General features: G+C 34.8%; 2 protein-coding genes across 7 annotated transcripts in view; one reads left to right on the top strand and one right to left on the bottom strand.

Annotated features, from left to right (window-relative positions):
- The window catches only part of LOC125679180 (uncharacterized), a 31,570-nt gene extending 25,894 nt beyond the window's left edge, over positions 1–5,676 (top strand). For 2 of the 6 annotated variants that reach the window (XM_048918163.2, XM_048918162.2), the window contains exons 6-16: positions 1,221–1,275; positions 1,485–1,576; positions 1,645–1,702; positions 1,809–1,834; positions 1,965–2,111; positions 2,384–2,441; positions 2,535–2,632; positions 3,272–3,329; positions 3,422–3,517; positions 5,110–5,147; positions 5,240–5,676. In XM_048918163.2, coding sequence (XP_048774120.2) covers positions 1,221–1,275; positions 1,485–1,576; positions 1,645–1,702; positions 1,809–1,834; positions 1,965–2,111; positions 2,384–2,441; positions 2,535–2,632; positions 3,272–3,329; positions 3,422–3,517; positions 5,110–5,147; positions 5,240–5,372 — 859 coding nt within the window. In that variant the 3' untranslated portion in view covers positions 5,373–5,676. The remainder of the gene's footprint in view (positions 1–1,220; positions 1,276–1,484; positions 1,577–1,644; positions 1,703–1,808; positions 1,835–1,964; positions 2,112–2,383; positions 2,442–2,534; positions 2,633–3,271; positions 3,330–3,421; positions 3,518–5,109; positions 5,148–5,239) is intronic. The other 4 variants (XM_048918164.2, XM_048918166.2, XM_048918165.2 and 1 more) reach the window with 4 other exon arrangements.
- LOC125680003 (outer dynein arm-docking complex subunit 3-like) lies at positions 5,233–16,503 on the bottom strand. The gene is made up of 13 exons (XM_056153422.1): positions 16,431–16,503; positions 13,872–13,993; positions 13,619–13,696; positions 11,841–12,005; positions 11,600–11,704; positions 11,369–11,491; positions 11,142–11,267; positions 10,878–10,908; positions 10,661–10,776; positions 7,281–7,441; positions 6,312–6,474; positions 6,059–6,184; positions 5,233–5,924 (listed from the first exon to the last, which is right to left on the bottom strand). The coding sequence occupies exons 1-13, from the start codon at positions 16,501–16,503 to the stop codon at positions 5,712–5,714; spliced, it is 1,602 nt and encodes a 533-aa protein (XP_056009397.1). The 3' UTR covers positions 5,233–5,711.
- Between the last annotated feature and the right edge of the window lie 509 nt (positions 16,504–17,012).

Raw genomic sequence — 17,012 nt, 5'->3', positions numbered from 1 at the left:
GCACGCATCAACATTTCATTTCCGCACCATAGCTCTTGAGCAAATTATAGGATCTCATTCAAACTTAGATGGATTGTCACCCTCAGTAAGATGAGGAAGTCTATCGATTCTGGGGTCACTAGGTCAAAGGTCAAGGTCACTGGCTATAAATAGACTGAAATTTGGAAAAAAAAATGTTTTCCGCACCATAGCTCTTGAACGAATTATAGGATCTCAGTCAAACTTAGATCGATTAAGTAAGACAAGAAGCCTATCGATTCCGGGGTCACAAGGTCAAAGTCACAGTGGCTATAAATAGACTGAAATTTGGAGAAAATTTTGTTTTCTGCACTATAATTTTTTAACAAATTATAGGATCTCAATTAAACTTAAATGGATTATCACCCTTGATGAGACAAAGAAGCCTATTGATTTTGATCAAGGGTTAAAGGTCAAGGTCACAAAGGATTTAAGTCGGCTGAAATTTATGTACGCAAAATTTTGCTCCTTGCTTGATAATTCTTGAAAACTTTTCTGCCGGTTCCCTCTATGCCCATTCCTTGCGCAACTCGGCTTGTGCATTTCCGATGCCCGACAATTTTTAATTTTTTTGCATTTCATTTATTTTGAGTTATTATACAATTATTTACCATTCCATTGATCCTCTACAGGACTGTAGTATACTCAGGTGACAGTTTAGCATATTGGACTACCTTTTCAAGTAATGAATCCTTAGAATTAACTATAACTAGGATTAAACTTGAATGTATATATACAGGGGAAAAACTTCTTCATAACTGCAAGGCATTGATAACCATATTGATTTGAATGTTTGGGCCATAATATGTGGTCACATTTTTCATGAGAATATAAAGGGGTGAAATTCTAGAAAACAACAACACGACTTCAGTTACTCGAGGAGCGTTGTGGCCCATGGGCCTTCCATTATCCATGTTTGCTGTTGTAATGCTTTGAAACAACAACAGTTGATTTGTATCTAAAATCATGATAATATTCAGTCATTTATCCCCATACCCTTCCAGTACTATCTTTTCTAACTGAATTTCCACAATGTTCAACTCCCACGAGTACTTTAAGTACTTTGATTATAATCTTTAAACTACCTCAACTTAATTACTTTATATCGTATAAAATGAATAGAAATTAAATTCTTTCCTGAAAGAAATGTTAACATAAATGCAAATGTTAAACCGATTAATTTGGATAACTCATATTTTTAGGCGAAAAGTTTGCATTAAACAAGGGGTTATGATCTACTACCCTGAAAACTCCGAGGTAAGGTTTTAATACACGATTTGTACATGTACATGTATGTATTTAACCAGGCTTTGATAAATGCAATGTTAGATAAAACAAGTATGTAATATCATTTAAAGCATCATTTACTCACTGATTTCTTGAAAGAAGGAAAAAATAATAATATGCGAGCTGAGCAAACTGGATAGAATTTGCAATAAATCTTTGCTTGTACTTTACTTTTCTAGAAAAGGGTCCTACTATCTCCTGTAACAGAGTGTCACGTGGACGGTGTAGGAGCAGATAAAATCAATGTTACAGTACCAGGGAGAACATACAGGTAAAAAAAGAAATGGCGGAATGTTTCAAATAAAGATTTTGTAGTGTCTATAATGTGAGTTTTAACAGTTTTCAGATCCCAGACTCCGTAAGAGACAAAAAGGAAGAGCAGCATGAATGGATCAGGGTGAGTATGTATAGTTAGGATTTCATCACGTCACGTGATGAACTTTGGTTTTATGGCGTTCTAAGTTTTTGAAATTTTTAGTCCAGTACAAACTTCTTTTTTTCAGTGCATTAGAGTAGCTATATCAGACAGGTATGTGCATGATGCTAGATTAAACCGACAAATATTTGGTACATCATCTACAGGATGACGCAGATCAACTTTCGTATTTCAGTATCGTGCAAATTTCATTAATTCAAAGCATTATTTTCATTTGTGAAAGCCAAATCCATCGCCCTGGTCTGGGAAGTGCAAAAGTGTTACCTGATTTGATATCTCCTAACAGACTAAGTGCCAAACGGAAATCAAAGACTCTGAAACAAGGTTATCTGGATAAGCAGGGACACGCCACAGTGAAACTATGGAACGAGTAGGTAGTAAAAAAAAAAAACACGCTTCCAAATGTCAAGCTCATCTTACGCCATTTGTCCGACTTGTCAAAGTTTTGGCAACTTCTATTTTGAAACATGTTTGCTTTCTTGTTATCACCCGATGGGCAATTTCACCCAAATAATCTCTTCTACTTAATGGTAGTTTTCATTCAATGATCTGCATCTTTACAGTTTACAAATATGGGTTTTATCATGCACAGATATAAATGTAAACTCGTTTTAACTGAAGAGAAATTGTTATATATATTAGGCGCTTCGTCAAGGTGGAACCAGGGAAATTCTCTTATGCACTACCCAACAAAGCAGAAGTAAGGAAAACTGTATTTTTACACCCTACTTTATCTCTGAATGTGTTCGATTTTTCTGTTACTACTGTAGTTATACTTTTATTACTATCACAGAATACCTTAAACGTGGTTTATCTCCAAGAAAGCAACGTCTGCATCATAGCCACCAAAAACTATGGATTTGATGTCAAAGTTCCTCAGAGAATTTACCAGTAAGCTATTCTCACTTTCCTGTCTGATGCTTCACATAGAATATTTGATGTGTCAAGATTTATATAATTTTAAAATTACATTTAATGGTGAGTAGCCATTTTTATATTGACTTAAACATTACGATTTACGACAGCTACAGGCAGCTACATCGATGGTTAAGGCAGGCTTTCAAGCGGGCCCTTATTTTTTCTACAGAAGCCCTTATTTTCCTTATTTGAGTTTTAGAATCCTAAAAAAGCCCTATTTTTTGGTTGAAATTTCCAATGTACATCTCAGAAGACATCTTGATGGTTATCAGCTATATTCTGCATTGATTGTGAGCCATGGGAGTCCATCTGAATTATATCATGGTTTGTGCTGAATGCCAAATATGGCTGTTGATGACCACTGGTATGATCTTCTGAGTGGGTAATTAGTTTTTGTATTATTGCTCTTGCAAATGGTGAGTAAAACATTTTTTTTTTGCTATTGATTTGTAAATTTAACCCTTATTTTTGTCTAAAAAGCCCTTAAAAATCCTTTTAAAAAAGGCCCTTATTTATTGATAATTTTGCTCTAAAAATGGCCCTTATTTTTTGCAAAATGTCACTTGAAAGCCTGTTAAGGAGAGTGTTTCTTATATCAATTTCATCTTTCAGTTTTAGGTTACTGGAAAGTACAGAAAACAGAGAAGAGGAATATTCCGCTTGGATAGAAGTAACTGGTTTCTTTTCATTTGTAAGACAAAATTTAGATTAAAGATACATTTCAACAATAAAATACCTTTTGTGTTTGCTTTCTGTTGAAAGGCCTTTAACAAAGCCTGCAGCATGAAGCGCTCTTCTTTGTTAGTTGATGATTTGGACCAGAAAAATAAATGCAGCGAGACTAATCCACCGGAAAAGGTAAGAGTATATATATAATCATTTTAAGTATCTGACAATGTAAATGTATGCATGATGAGTGCATGCATTTTTGAATATTTTTGTTTTGTTTCGTCTTTGTTTTGTTTTTAAGAAGAAAAATCGAAAAATAATACCATATATCTAATAGATCAATAGGGATTTAGCGTAACTGTATTTCATTGCAATCTACAAGCCAAATGAGTGTGTTTGTGATGTCTATATGTTTTTTATTTTGCTGGAAAATAACGCGTAGGAATCTGGTGAAATTCATCTTCATAAAAATTAAACATAAACTTTAATGGTTGCAATTTTATTGAAGTTAAAGCCGGATATACCCGTTCAAATGTTTTTAGTTTTTATTCTTTAAAAACGTTATATAACATGTATTGACTTCTCGGGCGACTATTCCAAATTATCTACCCTTCGGTGACAGGAAAGCCCTGGGGTGTTATAGCCCAATGTTGGAAGGCAAATATTTTGGTATGGCGCCCTCGAAGTAATGTAATACATGTATAATATTATCAAAAATCGCAAATTATATTGCATTTTCTGGTAGGCCTACATGACGTGTGTTGTGTGGTATCAGAGACCTAAACTTTTTGTCGGAGCGACTTCAACGTCGATCTTGCGGTGCGAAGTAAAATTTGGGTCTACATACATGTATCTAAATATGTTATCAAGATTCGTCGCTAATTTAAAATTACGTTTTCAAATTTGATCAATAAAGTACGTGTACATGCTCAAGTTATGCAAAAAACCAAATGGCTTCCTTCACGGTCGCCATTTTGTCAGAATGTTGCTAAGCGAATCCTTGCGCGGTGCAAGTACATGCAATTTCTAATTAAACTAAGACTTGTACAATGTAGTTTTTTCTGCATTAAATCATAATGTCTACTAGGAGGGTTGGTTCGGCAAGTCATGAGTTCAACCAAGGGCTGATTATAAATCGAAAACTGTACCTAGTTCGATTATATCGTAAACCATAGTTACGTCAATATTGGCTTCATTCTATAAGATTAATTCATTGTAGGCCTATACATTGGTCAATCGTAGGATGACCTAATAATAACATATTGACTGAGGAGCCAGCAGGCGTAGGGATATGTATTTATATATTTTTTTCTTATTAAAGAAAAATATCAGCTTTTTGATTCATTTTACTTTCAATCTAATTACTTTCTCGTAACACATATTCATCGATAATCCAAATTTGTGTATAACATTGCACCTGCTAATCTAAACGGGACTTTTTCCAGCGCAATATTTTCTACTCGTAAAGAAATATCACTTTACATTTCAACACAGTTACATGCATTTTATTTATTATGTTCATATATAATTGCACATTACGTCATAACAGAACTCACCAGGTTATATTGGGGCCTCAACCGAAAGATTAGGTCAGAAAAATTTGTACTTGCAAGATAAAAACAAGCTCCTGAGAAGGCCATTTCACTGATACCAGTTAATACTTCGTTATTTTGATTAATCAGCAAGTGTTTTATACCTGTACATACTATCTCACTGCCTTTTAAAAGAATATGTAACCCATTTAGCCATGGCTTTCTAATGTACTAACTTCACTGTTGCAGGACGTTCAAACTGCAGATGAAGGTGTTGCTGATGATAGGTTGGTTGCAATAGAATCACCAAGATAATGTTTTAGTAAACCTACGGAGAGCAGATAGGAAAGGCATGTAATTTTTCTGTGTTTATTTACAGCAATAGATTAACTTTAATGGTGCCTCCTGGAGAAAAATTAAACGTGTTAAAAAAGCCAACTAGACCAGGCACGAAACGACCGACCCGACGTACCATTAGGAATGATGCTCAACCACTTCACACATTAGAGTGACCGTTTTACCATGTGGTGCTCTGATTGTCATGTTCAATTTGATTTACATAATATATATATAGCCTTTAAAAACATTTCCTGTTTTTATTATGTGCTTTGTGTTAGAGAAATTGTTGATCACTTGTTGCCTTGCATTTTCTTTAATTTAGTGCATTACTTCAAAATGATAAAACAATTAACGATATGTCCAATATTCACATGATCCTTGATATTCATTTAACCAGATCTATTACAAAACTGATACTATATCAAATGACTATTCGTGTATAGGATTTATATAAAATAAAACTATACTCGGATCACAGTTTCTGTTTTTTCTACGGTATATGACTGAAGATATCAATTCCGATGCTTTCTTCCTTTTTTCTTCTTTGGTTGTAACTTGGAATTCAGTAGTTCGTCTCCTAATCTTTTAATGTCATCCCTTGTCAAATGACCCTCATTATCTTGACCACCATCGTACTGGAATGCATCGTCGTCACTTCCATCGTCTGGGTCTATTCGGATTCTGAAGTTCTCGGGAGAAAGCTGACTTTCCAAGTACGCATGAAGCTAGTGGTATAAACAGATTTAAGAAACTACAATATTTTACTTCAATGCATTTGTTATATACCCCTTTCCCCTGCATAAAGCCAAATGCTCAATTGTTTTGCTACTTTTGTATCATTTTCAAACTTTTTTCTTACTTTGAATTGGTCTGATGCTTTGGAGAGTTTAGGTATATCTGCCTGCTCTCGAACTAACAATTCCAATTTTCGAGAGCAGTTCGCCAAATCATCGACTGGATCTCCTTTGCTGTAGTTGTGGTAGGGCTGAGTAGATATATAGAAAGATTAGAAAAATTAGGATCATCTTATTTGATGGCAATGACACATTACACCATATTAATGAAGCCATGTTTTATGCTACATGTATGTGTATTAATCTCAAAAGACTTACTGGTTTGAGTTTGACTTCACTTAGTTTGTCATATAGCGTGTTTATTCCAAATTGCAAATCAATGAGTAATTTTTCGTTGGTCCGCGCCTCTTCCATGGACTCTGTATACATTTTTTCCTCGCTGACAACAAATTCCTGCAGCTCTTCCACCATTTTTCTTCCCCTGATTAAAAACATGAATGTGCATTATCACTTCAGATGTAACGTGGAATTTGATTGCTTCAGAAATTACTGCAATTCTTAATCAAATGGTTTTACATAAAAGCATGGTGACCTCGTGATATTGCAGTGTTGTAGATTTAACTGAAGCAGTCAATCCATAACGGAGGTAAAATTTATAAATAAGATTAAAATTGTATGCAGTTGATCAAAACATTATTGCAACGTTATTTGTAGCTCATTCTTATGAATGTAAATATAAAATACAGAATTGTTTGAAGATTCTTCACATAATATCAAAATAAGTTTATCTGTAGGTGTTGTGGTGATAATCACCCATTAGATGAGAAATTGAAATTTCATGGCACAAATTTGGTAAGAAGTTGTAGTATTTGGAGGATAGAAATTTTGCCTGGAAGAACTTGCTTAGTATTCTAAGAAAAGAAAATTTTATCAATTTTGCATAATCAAGCGAAAAAATTATGGAAATCGGATTCATATTGACCTCACAATAAGTGTTTCTAAAAATGGGATTTTTAATGAAATATATGGTGAAAAAAATGAAATGATGACTCACTTATGGCCATATACTGTATTTATCAGTATATATACAGGGGCAGCTGAAAGTGCTGAAGAAAACACCGAAGAAAATGTAATAAACAGAAACTTCAATGTTTCACTCGTGAGACTGGATTTTTTTTTCACGAGTGCGAACCTGTCTCACTCGTCTTATAAATTCTATATCCAACAACAAAACATTGAATATCCTCTCTGTGTATTTATATTGTCAAATAACTTCACCATCCTTACCTAGCGAGTTGCCTTTGACTTGTGTACTTCATCTCATCCAGGAGTTTATTAAGTTTCTCACGCTCTTCCTGGAGTCGGGCTTTGACATTTTGTTTTTCTTTCTGCTGTTGAATCAATCTTCTGTGAGTGGAGTCCTGGTCTGTGACTCTGTACACTATATCCTGAAACAAAATTAAATCCCAAAAGAAAACGTTTATTTTTCATTTACTCCATTCTCTATTCCAAGAACAAATATGTAGTAAACCACTCCAAATTTTACCTTCATGGTAAGCATATATAGTAATGCCTAATATGCAAGTTCCGAGTTACACAAAAATTATTTCCCTTTGTCGAACTCTTTCGCATTTTATGACGTATGGTGGGTACACAATGTATACATTATATCGTAGACTGGCATTGTACATAACGATTACGTACGATTAATGTTATAAAAGCGTAACTTTTGTTTATATCAATCACTGGTATGTATATTCTGGTCATATCAAGCATAATCTGTTTGAATAAGATCATCAAATTGGCTATTAAATCATTATTCGTTTCCTCTTCTACATGAGTGACGCTTTTATCAAAGAAAGATGGCAATTTTAACAGTATTTGTTCGAGCCACTTTGTTATTCAATACTCATAAACTCACTAAAGTTGCCTTTTCCCTGAGATAGGATGGTCTCAGAAACTCTGAATATCATCTTTTAAGAAATAATACAACGATAGTAATTAGCAAATGTACCCACTGTCATCATATTTTACGTCATAATTTACGGAAGAGTTCGACAAAGGGAAATAACTCTTGGGGAACTCGGAACTTCCGTATTAATTGAACGCCTAAAACTCATTTATGAAGCGATTTTTACGCGGTTTTCGGTGATATCACTCATACGATAAATTATTATATATATACTTTCAATCTCATCTCTTCTTTTTTCTTTAAAAGTTTGCGAAACATTCTGGCCTGCAAACATTACGTCACAATCAATACACAACCCGTTTTACTACGCCGTTAATGTTCAAATTTTTCGTGTTTTTAATCTTTTACTCAGTTAAACCAATAAAGAAATTGTTGAAAATAAAATTATCGTAAAGTTCTAAATGAAATTGAAAGTATATAATAAAAAGGTTATAGTCCACTGGTCTGTGACTATTGTCCAGGTCGCGGACGGACCTCGCAAGCTCGGTCCGTCTACGCGCCAAAAAACTCGGTCGTCATATTATCCCATACAAAGTCTATAACCAATAATTATTCGTGTCCCAAAGTAGGTGTTCCTACATATTCATGAGTAACCACACAACTTCAAAGTAACACGTTTAAAATGTTTTTTTTTTTTTTTTTCTTATCTAAAAATGATCTTTTATAAATTAAACATCGTGACAGTCAATATTCATTTTTATTTATATTTCCCAACGAACCATTTGTAGCAGCGTAATGTTAACGTTACGGATGTAGTTCGGGTTGAGGTAAACAAAACGGGATATTTTGGAAATGCGAATTCAATGGTATATTGGGATGAAATATATGATAAAAAGAATCTCCTATGGTTTGTGGCTGGATATGGCTATTATCCAACTCGCCTGGGCTCGGGGATAGAAAACAACTCGTTGGGTAATAATCATATCCAGCCACAAACCATGGGAGATCCTATATGTCTTTCAACTGATTCGATACGCAAGAACTTGTTCAGCGTATGATCAGTTTTTAAATCGAAACATACTACTGACAAATAAGTTGATGTTACAGCAGTTTTCCAATTTCGTTTAAAATCAGTATTTCGCAAATCCCATGGTCTTTATAACGATTCAATTCCCATTGGGCCAAATGCTGTTTGCCGTGTTTCATACCAACCCCGTTCTTTACATAATGATTTTGACAACGCATTACCTCATTTACCTGATCAAGATATAGAGCTCACAGTGGATGTGACCGGTCTACAGGGGATGCTTACTTCTCCTAGGCACCTGATTCCACCTCTGGTATGTCCAGGGGTCCGTGATTGTCCAACTCTTAATTTTGTATTCTTTATTGGAGTTATGAGATTGATCACTGTTATCGAAACCTTTACATACATTGATCTATCCTTGGATTATCAAATATCTCGTCTTCAAAATCAAACATGGAAGCCGCAAAAATCACTACATGAGACGCTAAACTAACAAACATAGATAGGACCGGGAAATAGGTTGGGACAAGTGTAAGACATCAAAATCATAAGAGAATATTTAAATTTTACTCATATGGAGACGTCATCAAGACCGGTGAAGGGCTTCAAATTTAGACCTATGCTCGGAGCTTACGGCCATTGAGTAGTGAGGGTTCTTTAGCGTGCCACACTTACTGTGACATTCACACCTGATGCCGAGCGTTTGGCGATGGAACTGTGACTTAGGTTTGTCACGGCCGGTATTCGAACCCCGACATTCCGCGTGCGCGGCGAACGCTCTACCTCTAGACTATTGCAGCGGTCCACATTTTTTATGAAGACCGTAAATTATCAAATTGATGACCGTATCCTATGTATGAAATTCCTTTATGGATGTTAAAATGTAATTTATGGTATCAAAATAACCTGAATTTTGCATCATGACAATTTCTAGAAGTAAACAAACAACAAAATCTTTTTCGTTTAAGTTATTCCGACATATTTTTACTTCGACAACGTGTTTCTGAACTAAAGAACTTGATTAACAAAACCCTAAATATGGAACTTTGTGGCTCTAGTTCTTTTCGATCTTAAACTTTAGATGTGATTGAGATGGATATCAATGAGGAAGGTACCTGATTTTAAAATTTCATTTTCTCCCCATTTCGTATGTTTTTCTTTTGAAAATAAAATTTACCGATCAGATTAGCTACCATTTCTTATGGCAATATACCATGGTCATCAGCTTGTACACGGTGAATTTAGTTTTTCATTGATAAGAAATTGAATGTAAGGTAACTAAAGTATAATACAACATTTACAGAATGTATAGTTTGGAAAGAGCCTTCCACTGTCTGCCCAATATATTCTTTCATAGTCCCGACCATAGAATTTGCGAAATGCTCACTTCAAACGAGACTGTTGAAACCCCCTGTAACATGAACGTACTTGTCAGTAGCTTACCTCAATTTAAAAAACACAGATCAAGCTCTTTTGTATTGAATCAGTTAAGAGACATAATCACCACCATATACAGGTGATAATGGAATATTGCTACATAAATATGGGAAGTTGATGATGGAGAAGCTAAAGTCATCCGACGTGTCACAAAGTTGAGTTGTCAGTTTACCGTTAACATCTATGTTCAATTTTTACTTCGAGTCTCTATTTGAAAATATAAGTAAACATGTATCTATCATATTTAAGCAAACAGAATCAGGATTATACTGAAGAGGTAATTCAAATTACCTTGATGTCTGACACATTAAAGGCTCTCTTGATTTTCTCGATTCCTTCATTTAGTGTCAAAAGATGTTCCTGTCTATCAGACCTCTTACCCACAGGAGACTTCACTGGTTTTAAATCTTGAAAAGGTATTGATTAATTAATTCGTTGTCTAAAGCAATGCTTATTATCAATGGCTGTCATTAAAAAAAATCATATACTAGCATAAAATTGAATTTACCTGCACTATCCATAATAATGTTCACTTTAGCCTGAAAAAACAACACTACATAATATGAGTTGGTCCTTATACAAATCTCAAATATAAGTTGGAGATTTCTTTTATTTGAGCAGTTTTGACTTGTGAGTTTCTTTTTTTTTTTTTTTTTTTTTTTTTTTTTTTTGTTCGAGAAGCCCAGATAATTCTAATATATATATATATATATATATATATTACAATCCCAAACAAACGGTCGAACAAATTCAAATGCTTCTGATTACTAACTCTCTTCTCTGCTCGTTCGACCACTGGCTCTTTTCGTTTCTCCACCTCCCTTTTTGCTTCATTGAGTTGGGCGTCTCGCGCTTTCTTCGCTTGGTAGGTGTCCCGTTCCATAATGTGCAATTCTATCTGAAATTATCAAAATTATAGTGACTTGAAGCATGATAAAATTGTTGCATACAAAGATGGATGTAAGGAAAATTACAAACTGAAAGTACGACAGAACGAACCTTCGCTTCCTCTTTGCTATATAATGCCTTCTCAATCACGTGACGTAGCTCTGAAAGCTCCCGTTTGGCACGAACCACAAATGACTGCAGTTTGTCAAGGCGTGCTGGGTACAAACGGCTCTCCTACAACAGACAAAAAGAAATTCAATAGCCGTTAGAAAGATACATCAGTTCAAATATCTGTATACATGTACAGAATTTATTGGCAGTAGATCTAATCAAACGTTTTACCTCTTCCATATAGCGCATGATCTCTTCGTATCGCCTAGTAATGTTCCTTGCAGCCTCATATTTGATTTTGGCTTTATCTATATCGTTTTGTAATCTTCTGATTTCCTGGAGGTATACCAAAATTCATAAAGATTGAACAACGGTGATAAAACCCAGCAGGTTCATGGTATTCATTGTCGACTAATTGTTCATAACTATCAAACAAGGTACTGGCACGGTGATTTATAGTCAATAGACTTACTCGCTTTCTTTCAAAGTCTGCTTCTTGTGCATCTATTTGCTTCATTATGTTGAGTGTTTTTTCCATTTCTTGACATCGTCCCTCTCGTTCCGTCAGCTGGAATTGTGCTTTGTTCCGCCGATTATTGGCTTTGCATATCTTCTGGTCCAGGTTGTATATAGCTTCCTACGAAAAGTATGTATTTCAAATTTTCGCGTCAGAAGAGAATGGTTTTATGGGACTTGGAATTAATTGCAGATCAGGGGACCCACAACAGTACCATAGTCATGTGTAAAAAGGCTGAGGAACTTACAACCTATTGGCATTTTCTGACAATCTTTAAGGATACTTAACAAGTTTTCTCCTGAGCAAGAAATTTTTTGCTAGAAAAAAATCATAGCGAACATTTTTCGTCGCGAACGAGTCCATTAATGTCTAAGATTTGTTTATGATAATCTAGGCCGCAAAATTAGTCGCCGTGAACTTGTTCATCACTGGTAAAAAGCGAAATAAAGTAATCGCGAATAGAAATTGGTCTACAGTATGCGGGACGATGATCACGTGATGGTTGCGATTTTTTTTATGAATTTAGAACCAGACGAGAAAAATCATAATGCTGTACAGACTATGTGTCGTCACAACGATTCTTGTCTAATGATTATTTTTATTTGATATCATATAAGTTTCCCTGTTTATAGTATGCACCACGGTAATTTGGATGTTATAATAAGTCACCGAAATAATTGTAGCTCACTACATGTATGCATTGTGCATACACCGTTTACAATGCCACATGTTGGGACGGTGATTGGTGTAGTGCGGGGTATGTGAATTCCAAGTGCAGAAAGTAGGTCAATAAGTATTCAAATACTGATTGTGTTTAATGAAAATAAATCTAGATAGCCAAAAATATTGCACGAACACATTAGTTATTGACAAGCTAGCACTAGCAATTGGGGAGTCTAGAACTCTTAAGAAAATATCCAAACACTTCGACAATATACGAGTAGGGTAGGCGTCGGGTATATTTTTCGGTGTATTTTTAAAATGAGAAATCTTCATTCCTACTTCATAAATTATGAACGACCATTCATTTTGTCTTTTGTCAACTATTCGGCATGACGGACTACAATTGCGATCGTAAATTCAATACGGAGAGAAATCATTTATGTTACATAAAGAACGTTTAATTTGGAGCTCCAAGTGACTTCCTAATAATCAAGTCTTATTTACTGTATATGATATCAATAAATATAACAAAACTACAGCACTCAGTTATTGAAAAACTGTTATTAAATTAATTTGAATAAAAGATATCGTTTAAAATTCAATTCATGTGCGCATCAATTCAAACACGCATTAAAAATCTTTCCTTTATGCATTATTATTTGAATGTGATTCCCCGCGCTTGTATACCCTTCCCCCCCCCCCCCCCCCCCCCCCCCCCCCCCCCCCCCCCCCCAAAGAGGACATTTTTATTTTGTTCTCATTAATTCAATTTTTGTCCAATAATCATAAAAATTCTAAATTCTAAAGTGGGGGATATTTGCCACGCTCTGTCATTTTAGTTATGCCCATGCGCAATGTTCAAATAAAATATACTTGGGGTAAATTTTCTAGCAGACCAAAGGGACCTACAACCTATAGAGGTACTGAGACTAATTTTATATAGGCCTATAGCGAGTCTCCTACGATACACTTTTGTACAGAGTGTACTAAATATAGGCATTGAACCGTGGGTGCCTTTTATTTTTTTTCTCTGTATACTGTAAAAGTCCTTATAAACTGCTGTTACTCACACCAATTGAACATCTCTGCATAGACAAAAGCGCTTCCCGCCTATTGTTAAACACTGTTCGTATGACTTTTTCATCTCCCTGTTAACAATGAAAAGTAGAAAATTCATACTGATTAAAAGTTATATTTGTAAATCTAAAACCTGTTAAAGTTAACGTTTTATTTATGAAACCTTAAAAAGAAATAAGATTGAAGGAGGAAGCGGATGAAAATAACCACAATCCACAGAAATAAACTTAACATGTTCAAACTCACTTTCACACTGTTGGCTAGTTGCACTCTCTTTTCTTTATTTTCAGCTCTCAGTTTGGCAATTAATTTCCCGTATAGTAGTTTTCTGGCTTCTGAACTTTCGTAGCATGCTTTAGCGTCTTTCTCTGTTGAAAAAAGAAAGGAAGACTGCGTTTGTTTTGATTTGTCATCTTATAGCATTATTTTCGTTATTTTGTCTTCTTTGGAGACTTTGAGTAATTTGGCTTTGCAGGTACATGTACTTTGATGTAGAATTGTATTAGCTGATTTCCCCATAATCTTCTGTTGAACATTTCTTTTGTCATTTTGGTAAGTAATAAATGACAATTTTCAATCTCAGTCACTCTTATGTTTTTGTTTAGATATTAGATGACAGTAAGAACGAGCTACGGTGAGCAGAGAGTTTGGGTAATAGATGATTGATTGTATCTTGTTTAACGTCTCTCTAGAGAATTTTTCACACATATGGATACGTCACCAAGACTGGTGAAGGGCTTCACATGTAAGCCTTTCTTTGACGCTTACGGCCATTGAGCAGTGAGCGTTCTTTATATAGCGTGCCACACCTACTGTGAAACGGAACATCCGTTTTTAAGGTCATCTCCAAGGGCCCGTGCCATTCACACCTGATGCCGAGCGTTTGGCGATAGAACTGTCACTACCTGCTTTAACGACTTAGGTCTGTCGCGGCCGGGATTCGAACCCCGGCCTCCCGCATGCGAAAGCTCTAACCTCTAGATCACCGCGGCGTTTGGGTAATAGGCCTAGAAGCTTATAAACATAATGAAAGATATTTCTTGACCGTATATTAGTTATCATCACAACTATATTTGGCATTATCCTGTTATTTACTTCGCGAATCAAATAAGTTTGACGTTGTTAACGTTAACGTCAATTTCATCTCTGTACGTGTTTACGACCACTATTACACTTTCTGACTTTAATTTCACAAATTTCGACTACTTTCATTTTGGGTCCGTGAGACTTATATTGATTTATTCCGTACTCAACAATCATAACAAATACAGAGGCGAAGCAAATAACAGAGGAGTGAATAGCGACGCAAGTTCTTTAAATGTACTCAAAACCTCGGAAATTATTTGCTTCGCGAAGCAAATAACAGGAGTATATAAATACTGAGGCAGTTCATTCTAAATAGCACTTCAAGGGGAAGATTTCCCCGGAAAAGGGTTTCTTTGGGGGGAGAAACATATAAAAATGGGGCTTGGTATTTTTTTTGGGGGGGGGGGGGGACAAGTTGAAACCTTGGAATTTATTTCCTTCACAACTCTAATTTAAAGGGAGAACGCAAGAAAGATGAAGAAAAATACAAATGAAAGATTTTCATACTTTTAACTTACATTTATTCCGTATATACACAAGCACTATTCATACTAATGTGTGTGTTTTACTTCTACATAAGAATTAAGTACATTCGTGTTTTATCATATTGAATAACTTTTACGGAATAAATATGTACTATTATGTAAATGTTACTTTATTCCGTATAGTCATATCAAGGATAGGCGAATTTAATATAAAATAAAATTGGTCTTGATCCGCGCATCAAATGCGTGTTTTACTTCTACATGAAATTAAGTACATCCATGTTTAATTGTATTGAATAACTTTAACGGAATAAATCGTTGATACTAGTAAATATTACTTTATTCCGTATATTCATATCAAGCATTTAGGCGAATTTAATACAAAATAAAATTGGTCTTGATCCGCGCAACGAGTACGTGTTTTACTTCTACGTAAGAATTAAGTACATCCATGTTTTATCGAATTGAATAATTTTACGGAATAAATCAGTGCTATTATGTAAATGTTATTTTATTCCGTATCGAGGAATTATGCGGATTTATTACAAAATGAAATTGGCCTTGATCAGCGCATCAAGACAGGTTTTCGTCCAAGGCAACACTAGTCACCATTCTCAAGTCTATCCCTTCGTGAGAAGTATTCAACAGATACAAAACATTAATACAGAACCAAAAGTTTAAATGACAAATACGTTTTAATAACAATAAAACAAGTATGCTTATAGAAGACACATTTTTTTTTTTACTTAATAACATTACTGTGAAAAATAGCGACCAGAAATCAGTGGTCAATAATCCAAGATATTATTGGTCCAGCGAAGTTATGGCCACTTTTGATTAGAAGGCTATTTTGGACACAAAATGTAAGGCACTTTCAGCCCACGCACATGATCATGTTAACTTAAATGTGATTGGTTAATTGAATCTTTAATCGGCCAATGACAACGGATGTTGTTACTGTTATGATAATGGGTTTACCTAAAACCCAGCTTTACAAATTACATAGGAATAACATTGCTGTGAGATACATTAAGTATAACATTAATAAAAGTATATCAGAAGTAAAGGAGGACCACAATCCCTATAAAATGTTTAGGATTGTGATAAACAAGCACAGAGATGAAATTGACGTTAACGTCAACAACGTCAAACTTATTTGATTCGCGAAGTAAATAACAGGATAATGCCCTATATTTTTTATATTCATTTTGTTCAATATTTAACTTAGAAATACCTTTAAGTTGAATTTTTGCTCGAACTTCTTCGATTTCATCTAAATCTGATTGGACAGTGTCTGGAGATTCCATTGACCCCGGTCGCACGATTACCCGAATTTATAGAAAATTGTTGTTTTTCAAAAAGATCCAAGAAAATTTGGGTATCTATGAGACTGACGTTAAATATGCGACGTCATAATCGTATAAACGTCATAATCACCGTCACTATCTCATTTGCCACCCTATAATTTTCCAGTAAAATCTAATTGTAATATTCGTGAAAAATGCAATTCACTAGATATTATAGCAAACACAGCATGTGAAACGTCATTGCCGTAAATCATAGATACAGTGTATGTACAATGCTTCATTTACTGATATCAGGTGAGAGAATAAGCCATATTCTGATCTTTAAAAACCAATAAACTTATGCGAGGGTTGTCCAAAATGTGACCAAAATATTTATCATAAAATTTCAAATCAAAATAAGTTGGTTTTAAATGTTTTACTTGAAAATCAAATGAAAAATTGAAATAAATTAAAATGCGGTGTTCGTAGAAGGTGCGCGCGGCCCTGGGTGATCCTGGGAAATCTACAGT

This window comes from Ostrea edulis, chromosome 2, assembly GCF_947568905.1.
Source record: "Ostrea edulis chromosome 2, xbOstEdul1.1, whole genome shotgun sequence".
In the NCBI taxonomy this organism is placed as follows: domain Eukaryota; kingdom Metazoa; phylum Mollusca; class Bivalvia; order Ostreida; family Ostreidae; genus Ostrea; species Ostrea edulis.
The sequence above is the reverse complement of the archived record's forward strand: the minus strand, read 5'-3'. Positions and strand labels throughout refer to the sequence as shown.